The sequence below is a fragment of the Trifolium pratense genome, linkage group LG2 (genome assembly GCF_020283565.1).
Source record: "Trifolium pratense cultivar HEN17-A07 linkage group LG2, ARS_RC_1.1, whole genome shotgun sequence".
Classification (NCBI taxonomy): Eukaryota; Viridiplantae; Streptophyta; class Magnoliopsida; order Fabales; family Fabaceae; genus Trifolium; species Trifolium pratense.
The window spans coordinates 36,579,083-36,594,393 of record NC_060060.1 but is presented as its reverse complement, the minus strand read 5'-3'; the positions used below and the strand labels follow the sequence as shown (position 1 = coordinate 36,594,393).

General features: G+C 27.8%; 1 protein-coding gene and 1 long non-coding RNA gene across 2 annotated transcripts; one reads left to right on the top strand and one right to left on the bottom strand.

Annotated features, from left to right (window-relative positions):
* Positions 1 to 798: 798 nt before the first annotated feature.
* Positions 799 to 3,932, top strand: LOC123910845. Its single transcript, XR_006810321.1, has 3 exons — positions 799 to 1,950; positions 2,301 to 2,347; positions 3,322 to 3,932. It is a non-coding gene; the product is annotated as an uncharacterized LOC123910845 (long non-coding RNA).
* Positions 3,933 to 12,223: 8,291 nt separating this feature from the next.
* Positions 12,224 to 13,129, bottom strand: LOC123911094 (protein GLUTAMINE DUMPER 3). Its single transcript, XM_045962440.1, has one exon. The coding sequence runs from the start codon at positions 12,998 to 13,000 to the stop codon at positions 12,446 to 12,448; it is 555 nt and encodes a 184-aa protein (XP_045818396.1). The 5' UTR covers positions 13,001 to 13,129; the 3' UTR covers positions 12,224 to 12,445.
* Positions 13,130 to 15,311: the final 2,182 nt, after the last annotated feature.

Sequence of the window (15,311 nt, the reverse complement as noted above, 5' to 3'; positions counted from 1 at the left end):
CGACATACATTAACCTTACGAAATTACATTAAAATACCCTCATCCTTCCTTACCCCACCACTTTAATGCTTCATAGAATATCAACTAGAAAAACACGACTAATCAGAACAAGATTACAGTATATTTTAACACCAAACATTCATACCAATAGTACATTATATTTATAATAGAAATAAAAATAAAATTTTTGTTCAGCGATGATTAATTTTTGCCGAAAAACCTAGAAGATAAATGGTAGATTCTCTCCCTTGTATCGAATTTTCTCTATATAAAATTTAGGGAACGAACCCTTATAAGATATCTAACTGTCTAAGATACTTATTATTTAGACCAATTTATTGTTCGTAAAAAAAATACAAAAAAAAAAAAAAAGAGTTAGGGTAAGTAATATTTTAATATTTAATTTACATACATCAATTATGATCATTTTTAGCTCTATTCATAACTATTTTTAAATTTATTCATTTATTTAATTGTGATTTACTGACTGTGTAATTTTTTTTACACAACCGTTTATACAAATTAAACTCAATTTTATGCTTGATTTATTATTTGAAAAGATAAAAATAGGAATAAAGAAAAAAAGAATGTGTAGAATATTGTTATTATTTTTTTTTTTTACGCAAGAATATTGTTATTATTATTATTGTAAATGTTGGTGATAAAATTAAACTAGGTGTGAATTCATGGACAGAGTAAAACAGAATCATATACAGAGCAGGGTGAATATGTTTTAGACTTGTAACATTAACACATCCAAATAATGAAGATTAAACACAACACGCTCAGAATTCCCAGATGCTGTTTTCATACCCAAAATTCAGAATAGTAAACACTAAACAGAGAAATCAATAAAATTAATGTGAGCAATGCATAAATATAAAAGGAATTATCGTTAATTAACCAAAGTTTTGAAGCAAATTAGTAAAGTGCCACGAGAAACAGTTGTGTGTATTCTTGGCGCATCATACACATAAAACAGTTTTTCCTATCATTGCTTTTGCATATAGCGTTACACGTAACCTTCTCATTACAATGGCAACTCTCCACATCTAAACTCAATTCCTAAAATTCACAAAAGTCTCACAAATTTCCTAAATATATCTATTTCTTGTGGAATTTAATTTCTTCCACAAATTTTCCAAAATTAACCCTCATATTAATGGAAAACTACCTAACATACACTTCTGATCGAAGACGCGCGTTTTCGATACATTTCAATGTTTGACATGAAAATGATGCCAACATATCAGTATCATGTTTAGTTTTTGTGTCGGTGTTTCATATATCTCAAAAAAACAAAAAAAATATAAAAAAATAGGACTAGCAAACCTTCCATATATCTCCACCCATGTTTTAGGTGAAAATATGTCACACAAACACTTTCGATTGAAGGTGTGTCCGATACATTTCAATCAACTACTAATCCAAGACAGTAATATACTACCAAAAATACTTTATTGTCCCTCTAAACCTTACTTTTTGTGTTTTTGTTGTTGCTTTACAATTTTTTTTTATGGGGATATTTTTGTCATATTTGGCACATAAACTTCACAATGCTCCTCATAGCTTTTTTGCAACTCTCCCCAAATTACCCTTTTCCGTTTTTTTGCCTTATAACCCCACAAAATTGGAGTTCTCTACCACTCAAAAGTTGCATGATAAATTTCAAAAAACAAGGTTATATCTGGTATTTCATAATCTATTTACACACTGTCCAATGTTAGCAGATTTCAATTTCAAATTTCATATTCTCCCTCTTTTTCTCCCTTTATAATCAATTTTGTGTTTTCTCTCTCTCAATATACTCATATTCATGTTCTATCTTCTCTTTCATTTTTTCTTTTCTTCTGCATATTTTTGTTCTTCTCATGTTCAATATACTCATAATGTTTGTTCTTCTCATTTTGCAGACAAAGAAGAATAAAAGAAAATGAAATCTTCACAAAGGTATGTCCTAGAAAAACTAACATTTTCTTTGTTCATCTATTTTTTCTATCTTTTATATCATGTTTAAGAAACATATTTTTTCTTCAACTTTCCTTTACATCAAAATGATTCTACAGAGTAAAAACAACTAATAACAATTATTTTTGAAAAAAAAAATTATTGCAGAAAATAAATAAGAGCTTAGAAGATGTACTTCTCCAAAAATAAATAAAAAGTCAAGCAAATGAATATCAATCTTCACTAATTTCTTTTTCATTAAACAAAAAACAGCAGCACCACATACTTATTAAAAACACTGTTATCATTTTATTTTTCACTAATTAATGCAATAATATGTTTTTTCCTTTCAGGATACATAAAGATACAAACAAAAATGAGAAGAAAACAAGACACAGAGGTAAAAACAACTACTTAACACTTATTGATGCTCCATATTAATTTTTAGCTTTATATTATATTTGCTGTTCTAAAAAATAAAAACAACTACTTTTTTGAAAAAAAATTGTTGCAGAAGAACAAAAAGACGATAACAATTTTAATAAATAAACAAATAAAATTAACAGATCTAGAATCAAATAGAATAAAAGAGCCACGAAAGTTTAAAGACCAAATATGCACGAGAATAATCTATTATTCAAAACCAAAAGTAAATGTTTCTTTACTATATTCCAAAAATCAAATAAAAACTTTGATTTTGTATTAATATATTGTTTTAATCATGTATTGCATTAGCACGGGTATTTTCAAATCTAAACTCAACTAATTGGTTTCTTTACTTTATTCCAAAAAAATTGATTTTGTTTTTTTGTTTTTTATTTCTATGCACAGAAACAATAAAAAGTTTGATTTTTTTTCATTTTCATTTTTTGGTAAGGCTTTCTATTATTTATGTATACAGAAACAATAAAAACTTTTTAATAAAAAATAGAGATTAGTAAAAAAAAATTAAAAAATTGAGATTAGTCCAAAAAAAATAAAGAGAGAGAGAGAGAGAGAGAGAGAGAGAATTGCAACCGGAAGCTAAGAGAGAAGAGACAAGAATGAAATTATTTTTTGCTTATCAAAATCAAAAAAAAATGGATGTTGAAAATAGCTGAGAAATTTATGGCTTTTTTTTTGCAAAAGATTTGTTTTTATTTTTATAGTAGGCATAAAAATTACTTTTATCTTCTTATTAACCAAAAAGAAAAAAAAAATCATGATCTTTTTATAAAAAAAGTAAATCATCATAAATAACAATTTTTAAGACCCAAATTCAAAACATCATTTGTTATTGAACCAAAAAAAAAATCATTTGGTATAGTTATATATATTTTCCAGATCTACAAATATATTTTTAAAATCTCTACCTGTGTTTTACATGTATGATAGAAGTGGTGAGAAGAAATCATGACTAAAAGAAAGAGATGAAATAACTGGAATACAAACTCAGCAGGGCGGCGGTGCGATTTCAGGCACGGTGGATGCAAATTCCGGTGCGGTGGTTGCCGGAAAAAGGTGGACCGATTCTAATTTTTTTGGTTGGGTTTTGTAAAGGAACAAGAGAGGAGTTTAGTGGTTGTTGTGTCATGTTCAAAGGTGGACAGTGGACTATAAAAATAACAATTTTCATAGACGGTTTTGTAGAGAAAGAGAAGAGTATTCATATGGTGATGATTTTTATAAAAATAGACTATGGTAATCAAGATCTAGCAACAAAGTGACGGTTGAATGTATGATAGAAAGGGAGAAGAAATTGAACACATTGGTGTCAAGATCTTGAAATAAAAAGGTCTATAAAGAGCTTACAATTACATGATCAATGTTACAAATCCGACCCATAAATGTTACAGATCCGGCGGCTAGGGTTTGAGTTGTGGATGAAAAGCTTAGAAAGTAAAAAATGGGTGGTGGTGGTGTGGTTTACTGATTTACAGAGATGAGAGACAAAGATTTGACAAGAAAATAATAATAATAAGAGAAAGAAATGATTTCAATGTAATAATAACTCATGGACTTCAAACTAAAATTGAATTAAGTTAATTTCCATTTTTTAATAAAAAATATTAAAAAAAAGGGGGTGGTTTGTGTGTTGACGGATTCCACACTCAAAGACTACCAAATCTTAAATAAAAATTAAAGGGTATATTTTTTTAACCAAATCTTACATGTTAGTACAATTTAGCTAAGTGTATATTTTTTTCTTATAAAAATTAAAGGGTAAAATATTAGTTATACTATAAATTTTAAAATAATTATCTCATAAGTTTAGTTTAATTTGTAAAAACATTGCATTATATGTGTAGGATTCAGATTTGAACATCAGACAATTCACATATAATTCTCATACGTGGAAGATGATGATAAAATCTTCATAAATGGAAGAAGTTGAAAAAAACTTAAACTAACTAATATACACTAGACAAAATATACCTCTTACAAATTTTTAAATTACTGTTTTTAACTTCTTTAATATGCTGATGTCATCATTAGTACAAGCCTTCAAATAGTATGATGTAGTTATCTATGTAGTTATTTAAAATGAAAAAATTTCATGGTTCAATCCTTCGCAATTGCGATTGGGAGATGGCTGGAACCACTTTATGTTAGAACTGACTTCCAAATTAGATTAAACCAGTGGTAAAAAAAAATAAAAAATGAAAAACGTTGTGGTATGTAAAGATGTGACTATTGAGTTGTGCATAAGTTCACCTTTTGCGTGCAACCATATGTACTAGAAAGCTAATAGTAAATATTTTGTTATTCTTTTGATAGTTGATCGGAACTTTGCTTTTTTGCAGGGAGTATGCAGTAAGAGTAAAGTACTTTATAATGAAATAGTAATTATTATTATTATTATTATTATAAGATCTTTTGATAGTTGGATCTATGCAACTAAGATCGGAAGAGAATTGAAATCACTTGATTTTAGAATTAATTCTGAATCAGATTAAACTGGTGATGAAAGTAAAAATAAAAAGAATACCGAAGGGAGTATCATACATTTCTCAAATTGATGATATCAATTACTCATTCCGGTCACTATTATAAACAAATTTAGTTTTTTTAGTACATTTAAAAAGTGATTAGAGAGTATTATATTATTTGATTAGAACTCGCCGATAAAAATTTTAAATTAATTATTATATACAGAATATTTTTTTCTCATGACAAAATTTAATTAACTATTGTAAACAAGAAACAAATTATTATTTATAAAAAATTTAACTAACTATTATGTATGGGAAATAAGTTGTTGGCGATGAAAATTTTAAATGATACGGAAATTAAGTTGTTTTTGCTGATAAAAAATATTTAAATTAACTATTATACATGAAGAAAAAGTTATTGTCGTTCAATTATTTTTTTAAAAAAAACTAAATAGCTCACCTAAATTAGCACCAGAGAAAATTAAACCCAAGATCTTAAGAAAGAGCACACTCCCAGGTCCCAAGTCAATACCATCATATCAACCCAATAAGGTTTAGTATTTTACATTTTTACATCACAATTGTTGATAAATTTTTTTAATTAATTCTCATACACAGGAACAAAGATGATCTGATTTTGATTTTCCAATACACTGTTTATTCATAACACTGCGAAATTGGGATGTAAGTCACATCAGAATTTCAAAATGTCAGACTCGGACCTTTAATTTTTTAATAGGTTAGACTCAAGCCTAACAAAGCCTAACTCGGTATAACTTATTTCCAACTCTATTGATATTGATAAGTAACCTATTTACAACCAATTTAATAATGTTATAAAAATACTTACTCCCTTCCTCTCATATTATAAGGAGTTTAATAATTTTATCTATTTATTCCTTGGCTAATAATTGTAGAGGACAAACTGATATTGCCATAAAATTTTATTGTTCTATTTTTACTTTCAATGTCTATGCCCTTTTAAAGTTTACACTTTTCCTTTAAATTCTTTATTCAATATTTAAAAATACTATTATTTAAAAATATACGTTGGAAAAAATTCATTATTTCATTATTTAAAAACATTTACAATTGATCCTCTGAAATACTTTTGGCTCCACAAATGATCGCTATTGTTGGTTCAATATTGTTTCAATTTTTGAATTTTTTTGCAACTATAATTAGAACATTATAATTTTATTATTATTTACCACTTAAAAATTCTACAACTTTATAAAATATCCTTTACTTTTCATTGATTTTAAATACATACCCCCTTAAAAAGCGAAAAACAAATACATACTCCATCTATTTTAAAATATAAGTGAAAATTAATGAAAAAAATTAATATATTTTGTGTAAATTTAGACCACATATATTAATTTTTATTGATATATTTTTACTTATATTTTAAAACACAAAAAATATATTATTATTATGTACCACAAATTCCCCAAATGATCGTTTTACTCTGGAGTTCAGCCCACAATTTCTATACCTACATTACATTACATATGCCATTTAGCATAATATTTTGTATTTCAATTATTATAATTAAATTAAATGCATTAATTAAATAATATAAAGTGTTCTTCCTCACATGCGTGATGCTCAGCCATAGGAATGTGTCATACTGAATTTTCAATAGAGTGCAACAGACATTGGAAAGTGTAAGCTTAGCTATATAGGAGTATATGTGTAAAGTTGAGGAGAGAAGAGAGTGCAATGGGTGCAAAACATAAAAGTTGAGGGGGTGCAAATTAAATAAAACTGAAAATATTGGTATAAATTTGAAAAAGTTGAGGGTGTGCAAGTGCACCCCTGACATCGTTGTGGGTCCGCCCTTGGACTATGTAGTTAATGAGACTTTTTTTTTTCTAAAGGTATTTTTTGCGCGCAACTGAAGAGACTAATCATTTCGAGATAACTGAGACCTATTTAAGGAGTTGAAATCTCCCAACAAATGCTTCTCAATATTACCGGCCGGAGATCGAACCCAGGATCAAATGGTTAAGGGACTCAAATATTTATCACTTGTGCTACACTATGTTGGTAATTAATGAGAGGTATTTTTGGAACAATAACATTAAATAGGATTGAATATGGTGACTTTTACTTATATATTTAAAGCCAAAACTTTTTCTTAACTTTTGCTTATAAATAAGACTAGAGAGAATTGACGTCACAAAAAGACCAGAGAGAATACTCCTACTATTATGTTAGTCACTTATTCTTTTTGAACGGCACTATGTTAGTCACTTGAGTCTTGAGGGACTAAAATATTTTATTGCACTTATTTGTTGTTTTAATTCAATTAAGTGACATCAATACAACTCATTTTAACTTCTGCAGGGTATGGAGTTGAAAAAGTCAATTTTGTTGAGCTTGGTGGTACTGCTACACCGATTATTGAGAAAGAGTGGTAGAGGAATTGTAAAATATTGGGCTTCAATCAAATCATACAAACTTACAAGTATATATATGTGTTGGAAACATACAAGTAGAAGCTAGCTAATAGTAACTTCATAGACTTTAAAAAGTCCTCAAATCTTACAACTTTAGTCTTATCAATATATATATATATATATAACTAAGTGGTTGAAGTAATAGTTTAGAGTTAACCATATATTTTGACATTGTAACTATGTTTTGTATTAAATATTATTATATTATGATGCAACAATGTGTTTCAATGATATAAATTGATTACACTTATATAAGATAATTTTTCACTAATCAAAACACTTGAAAATACGGATAGCCAATCGACCAGTTCATAAAATATTTTAAGGCATAATTAGTTAATTGGTCCCTTAAAGACATTTTAGGTTTCATAATGGTCCCTTAAAGAAAAAAAGGTCCGGATTGGTCCCTTAATTATATGACCGTTAGACAAAATGGTCCTTTCCGTTAGTTTTTAACACCAAATGTATTAGGTGGACCAACATCGCATGTGGTCCACCATGAATCTCAATAATTCTTTTAATTTAAGCCGTTGGATCTTATTGAAAAAAAATAGTCATTAAATTATGAATATCCACTATATCTATCAGTGCACCATTATCCACTTAATTTTCTTCTCAATTTCTTCATCTTCTTCCCTAACATCATCATCATCATGCGTCCAAAAAAAAAAACATCATCATCATCATAGATGTCATTTTACACTTACTTTGTTTTAACTTCAACAAGTTGATTTCTCAGATCCAAAAAAAATAACACCCAATTTCAACTTCTTCTTTTTTTTGCAAAGAAATTATATAAACCCAATTTCAATTTTTAATTGTTCATTACAGCAGTCAAATTATTGTAACAGTGAAGAAGATGAAGGCTTTTTTGCGCTAGATTAATGATTAAGGAAGCATGATAGAAATAAAAAGAACCCATTTTTCATAAACAAAAACTATTTGATTTCACTTGGTGTTTATACTGTTCAAACTCAGAGACAACAACACCCATGGAAGTTGTCGGAGAATGCTACGATGAAAAGAAGAGTTTTCGAGTTTAAGAAATTGAGTTTTCTGAGTTTAAGGAATTGAGTCGCCGGAGATGAACGAGTTAAAGGGGATCTTATTGGGGTTTATTGGATCCGGTTTGGTTTATTGGTTTTTTTTTTGGGTTGAAGTTTGATGAAGATGAAGAACAAGAGAGAGAAGAAGATGAAGAACAAGAGAAATATTCATCTAATGATGGTTCACCATTATATTCAGTAGACATGCAAATCCTATTGTTACTTTTTTAACAAAAAGATCAAACGGTTCAGATTAAAATAACTTAACGGGAAGGACTATTATGACTAACGGTCATATAGTTAAGGGACCAAAACGAACTTTTTTTTCTTTAAGGGACCAATATGAAACCTAAAATGTCTTTAAGGGACCAATTAACTAATTAAGCCATATTTTAAATGCAATGTTATAACTAAATAAAATTTATATAAATTGTGTTAAAAAAAATTATACAATTAAAATAGTGATTGCAATATTGTGTGTCAACGATATAAATCAATTGCACTTATACGGCAGAGTTATCCACCGATCAAAACACTTGAAAATGAAGATAGACAATCGATCAGTCCAAACTATTTTAAATGCAATGTTTTTCACTAAATAAAATTTATATAATTTTTTTTTGAACAAGCAAAACTGAAATATATTCACACCAAAAGAGAGCCTGCTAAGTTTTACAATCTTCAAATACACATTGAAACTAAAGTTTTAATTATATAAAATTTATATAATTTAAATAGTGATTGAACAATGTATGTATTCGAAATAAATCAATTGCACTTACATAGGAGAGTTATCCACCAATCAAAACTCTTGAAAATGTAGTTAGTCAAATCTATTAGCCACGTGGATGATTTTAATAGACATTTGATTAAAATGACTAACTTGAAATATTTTAAACGTAAAAGACCAAATTGAAAACTAAAATAAACTTAAGAGATGAAATATGATATTAATTCTTTTTCAAAAAATAAATATTATATACAAGACAAATTGAGGTTTTTTTTTAAAAAAATAACTAATATGCAAATTTCTATTATCGATTATATAAACTAATTAAAATAATTAGAATTTTATTATCACTACTATACACGGGACAAATTGTCGTTGATAAAATTTTAAAAACACTACACGTGATAGGTTGTTACTGAAACAAATTTTAGACTAACTATTACACATGAGACAAATTATTGCTGATAAAAATTGTCAAATAATTCTCATACATGGGAGAAGCTAATAAAATTTTAAATTAAGTAATATATATACTAGATAAAATATACCTCTTACCAATTTTTAAATTATTGTTATATATAGGACAAATTGATAATGGTTTTAAAATAACTATTATGCATTGGACAAGCTAAATACTACTAATTCACATTGGACTATTTATGATTCAAACTAATGTGACGAAACAAGTTATCGCAGATAAAAATTTAAAATTACTGCTATACACGGGGAGATAACCAAATTTGTCTTTTTAAACTAGATGGTTTTTTTAAAAAGAATTATTGACTATATTAATTCCTAAAATATTTACAATTATATAAATATACTTGCAAAATCGAATATTATATGAATTTTTAATTATACACCAAAAGAGAGCCCTGCTAACACAAGGTGTGCCAGAAAGAACAACAAAGTTTTACGATCTTCAAATACACATTGAAACTAAAATTTCAATTATATAAAATTTATACAATTAAAATAGTGATTGAACAATGTATGTATTCGAAATAAATCAATTGCACTTACATAGGAGAGTTATCCACCAATCAAAACTCTTGAAAATGTTGATAGTCAATCGATCAGTCCAAACTATTTTAAATGCAATGTTTTTTTTTTTTGTATAAAAACAGGGCAAAGCTCCAAAATGCAATGTTTGTTACTAAATAAAATTTATATAATTAAAATAGTGATTGCAATGTGTTTAAAAACGATACAAATCGCCTATTGCACTTACAATAGAGAGTTATCCACCGATAAAAAAAACTTGAAAATGTAGTTAGTCAAATCTATTAGCCACGTGGATGATTTTAATAGACATTTGATTAAAATGACTAACTTGAAATATTTTAAACGTAAAAGACCAAATTGAAAACTCAAATAAACTTAAGAGATGAAATATGATATTAATTCTTTTTCAAAAAATAAATATTATATACAAGACAAATTGAGGTTTTTTTTAAAAAAAATAACTAATATGCAAATTTCTATTATCGATTATATAAACTAATTAAAATAATTAAAATTTTATTATCACTACTATACACGGGACAAATTGTCGTTGATAAAATTTTAAAAACACTATGATACACGTGATAGGTTGTTACTGAAACAAATTTTAGACTAACTATTACACATGAGACAAATTATTGCTGATAAAAATTGTCAAATAATTCTCATACATGGGAGAAGCTAATAAAATTTTAAATTAAGTAATATATATATACACTAGATAAAATATACCTCTTACCAATTTTTAAATTACTGTTATATATAGGACAAATTGATAATGGTTTTAAAATAACTATTATACATTGGACAAGCTAAATACTACTAATTCACATTGGACTATTTATGATTCAAACTAATGTGACGAAACAAGTTATCGCAGATAAAAATTTAAAATTACTGCTATACACGGGGAGATAACCAAATTTGTCTTTTTAAACTAGATGGTTTTTTTAAAAAGAATTATTGACTATATTAATTCCTAAAATATTTACAATTATATAAATATACTTGCAAAATCGAATATTATATGAATTTTAAATTATACACCAAAAGAGAGCCCTGCTAACACAAGGTGTGCCAGAAAGAACAGCAAAGTTTTACGATCTTCAAATACACATTGAAACTAAAGTTTTAATTATATAAAATTTATACAATTAAAATAGTGATTGAACAATGTATGTATTCGAAATAAATCAATTGCACTTACATAGGAGAGTTATCCACCAATCAAAACTCTTGAAAATGTTGATAGTCAATCGATTAGTCCAAACTATTTTAAATGCAATGTTTGTTTTTTTTTGTACAAAAACAGGGCAAAGCTCCAAAATGCAATGTTTGTTACTAAATAAAATTTATATAATTAAAATAGTGATTGCAATGTGTTTAAACGATACAAATCGCCTATTGCACTTACAATGGAGAGTTATCCACCGATAAAAAAAACTTGAAAATGTAGATAGTCAAATCAATTAGCCACGTGGATGATTTTAATAGACATTTGATTAAAATGACTAACTTGAAATATTTTAAACGTAAAAGACCAAATTGAAAACTCAAATAAACTTAAGAGATGAAATATGATATTAATTCTTTTTCAAAAAATAAATATTATATACAAGACAAATTGAAGTTTTTTTTTAAAAAATAACTAATATGCAAATTTCTATTATCGATTATACAAGACAAATTGTTTTATGAAATTATTTTGTTAATCTTTATTCTTCTAAGTATTATTGCAGACAAATATTATTTTTAACATGATCATAAGTAAAGCAAAAATATTTTGAATTTTTGTTTCACTGATACACTTTTTAATAAAATAATTAAATTGTTCGTTGTGTCAATAAATTATAGCACAACAATTTAAATCAACTAATTCTTTTCATTTATAAAATTAACTTCGTTGAAACCAACTTCTTAACGCGCCGAAGGCGCGTGAAGACCCCTTACGACCTAACGCCCCGACACAATATAACGCGCCGAAGGCGCGTCCCGTGCGCACGCACGGGTTTTTAACTAGTGTTCAACAAAAATGATGCCAACATATCATTATCATGTTCGGTATTTGTGTTAGTTTTTCATATATGGAGGAAAAAAAATAGACGGAAAAATATAATATAAAAAATAGAACTAGCAAACCTTCCATTCCACCTCAACAAATTTACATTCCCGAAATAATGTACAGTTGTACTTTGTGGGTATTGAAAATGAAAATGAAAATTGAACATGTTCATTAAAAAAGAAGGATCTAAAATTCTAAACCCAATAACAGAACATGCAATGGATCGAGACACCTAAAACAAACCGTCAAAAAAACACCACTGTCACCAGCTTTGTCTTTCAAACGTTCTGCTCTGAAGATGTTTCTGTTGTTGTTCTTGTTGCTGCTACAGTACTCTCTGTTGTTCTTACATGATTTTCACCACCGCTTTCCCTTTTCACGGTTGAATCATCACCATCACCATCATTGATAGTTTCCATGGATTTATGATTCTGGTCACAAGTACATGTACTAGTGTTATCACCAAAAGAAGAAGATCTACTAGTACTTGCACTTGAAGAAGACATGCTTGGTGTGGCTAAGAATGTTGGTTTATTTTGTCCAGCCATAATCACCAAGATTTTTTCTTCATATGGTTTTTGTGGTTTCTGATCTGTTTCGTTGTTTCCTTGTCCAGCTTCAAGGTCTCTTTCAGATTCATTGTTACCTTCAAGATAACCTGAAAGTTTCCAATAAGAACATGCAAGGATTAACAGAGCAAAAGCTATTAGTCCTAACATGGCTGCTAAACCACCAAATAAGTAAGGAACTGGTGAATGCCATGGTGAGTGTGGTGTTTGTGATGAGATTGGTGCTCTTTCGTGTACACTCATGGGTTCTCTGTATGCGGCCATTTTTTGTTTGTTTGTTTGTTTTTGTGTAGAACAGAGAAAAAAACAGGGGAGAGTTTGTTAAGGAGGAGATGAGAAAAATAATTAGAGAGATGATTTGGAAAAGAAGATTGGGTTGTGAAAGTGGGTAATGGGGTGGAAAGGTATTTATAGAGAGATTTAGCAAATGGGTTTTCATTATTTTTAGGTTATGGTTTTACTTTCTTTAACTCTAATTTTGTTTTCATATGTTAAAGTAGATTAATAATTAGGAAAAAAAAATACGAAAAATAGATTAATGAATTTGGACTAAAGTTAGTCCAAATTCATTTATCGGTTTTCGTATTTTCTTTATTTTTTTTTCTTTATTTTCATCCAACCAAACACACCATTAAAATATGAAGAAATAAGAAATTTAAATTCAGAACTTAACTTCTTATAATTATATAATATGTAGTAACTGAATTATATTTACAAAATGTTTTTCAAATAATATAATATAATAATCTTAGAATCGAGAGTTGAACAAAACTAAACATTACAAAGTCCATTTGTATAGTGAAGATTATCTCTTACTTATAAATTTATGTTTAGACCAACTCACATTCGATATGATACTCCTAAACATACAACCCTTCACACTCAGCACTATTCAATCTTAGAATTTAGAGTTAGGTCTAATTCAATCTTACAAAACTCGCTTGTAAGATAATGATTACCTCTTACTTATAAACTTATCTTCAGGCTAACTCACATCCAATGTGAGATTTCTTAACACGCACTCTCATGTCTTGTACCATTGGGCTTGATGCGTGGATATAAATGCTGAGTGACTCAACGGATCTTAAAAAAACTCTAATGTAATTTTAGAATTAGAAGCAAGTCTAACTCAACATTATAAAATTGACTTTGAAAATGATAACTATCTCTTACTTACAAACTCATCTTTCAGTTAATTCATATTCGATATAGAACTTCCTGACCAAGAATTTAAATGATAGAGATAAGTAAAATTTATTGAGTTTGCTAACATATGTCATAAGGGCACATATTAAGAATTCAAAAGTAGAAACATTCTCTTAAATTGTAATTAATTTATGATCAAATTTAAAAAGTAAAATAAATGTATTAATTATAATAAAATATTTTCTTTTTTAAATCACTAATATGTAGAGCACATTTTAGCTTTTTCCAAACTTATTAATTACTTGAGTGAGTGAGGTAGAGTTGATTGGATTATGGTTTGTGTGTGAGAGAAGGGAAGATAGGTGGTTTATGTTGTCATTTTTATGAATAGAAGTTGTGGGGTCAGTGGGGTCTAAGGCTTTGAGAAGTTTGTAATTTTGCTTAATTTAGGACTTTGTTTAATTTTTGGTTTTCTTTATTTTGGATAGGATTAAGCTCGAGGGATGCGCACTCAAGTCTTTTTTAATTTTATTTAATTTTTGTACGGGTCATATCAAAATCATTTCTGAAAGGAAGACGAGAGATTAGGGAATATGATCCTCTTACATGTTTGGTAACAAGCAAACTCAAAGTATCTACTGATTTTGGTGGCCTTTACTGTTACAATATCCTTAATCTTTAGATATATAAGTTCTTGTTCTAAAATTACAGCAACGGAGTTCCCTTTCTATTTTGTCCAAAAAAATTCCCCTTTAATTTCTTTTGTTAAGCAATTTTTTTTTTTTTTTTCAAAAATGAAAAGTAAAAAAACAAATTATTAAGTACCCAAAATTAGAATAATTAGTTTAGCTGATAAAAAATGTTGAAACTATTAAGTCAAATCTCATGATCGAACTTCCAACTCCAATCCCTTTACTTAAAATATGAAGTTCCTTAGTCTATCTATAAAATAAAAAACTTATATTCACATTATTGCTCCAATGGTTAGTGAAGAAGTTGTTGTAACTGTGTGGCCACATTCTCATTTTAAATTAATAAACGAAATGCATGCATGATTCATGAGATTGGATTAATGGAATCCATAAAAGTTATGATGTATTTTTCAATAAGCACAAAGCTAAAATGCCCGGGTGGCTGTGTATCTTAGTTTCATATCTTAATTGTAAATTCAATATAATTACAATCCGGATAAGAGATACCAACTTGCTAATCATCTGATTTGTTCCTCTACAATTAAGTATTTTAGCTGGAATAATAATAATATCAAAAAAGAGATTCCCCCCTAGAATGCTTGGGATTGGGATTCTTTAAAACATATATTCTATAATAATTCTTATTATATATACCATTTAAATATGATGCAAGCCACCACTCTTTTTATAGTGAGAGGTGAAACCTATTTTGTGTTGGAATCATTAGAGTTGTGTGT

What these genes read in the sequence shown, in the direction of transcription:
- LOC123911094 (XM_045962440.1), bottom strand. Translation starts at nt 13,000, where the DNA reads ATGGCCGCATACAGAGAACCCATGAGTGTACACGAAAGAGCACCAATC.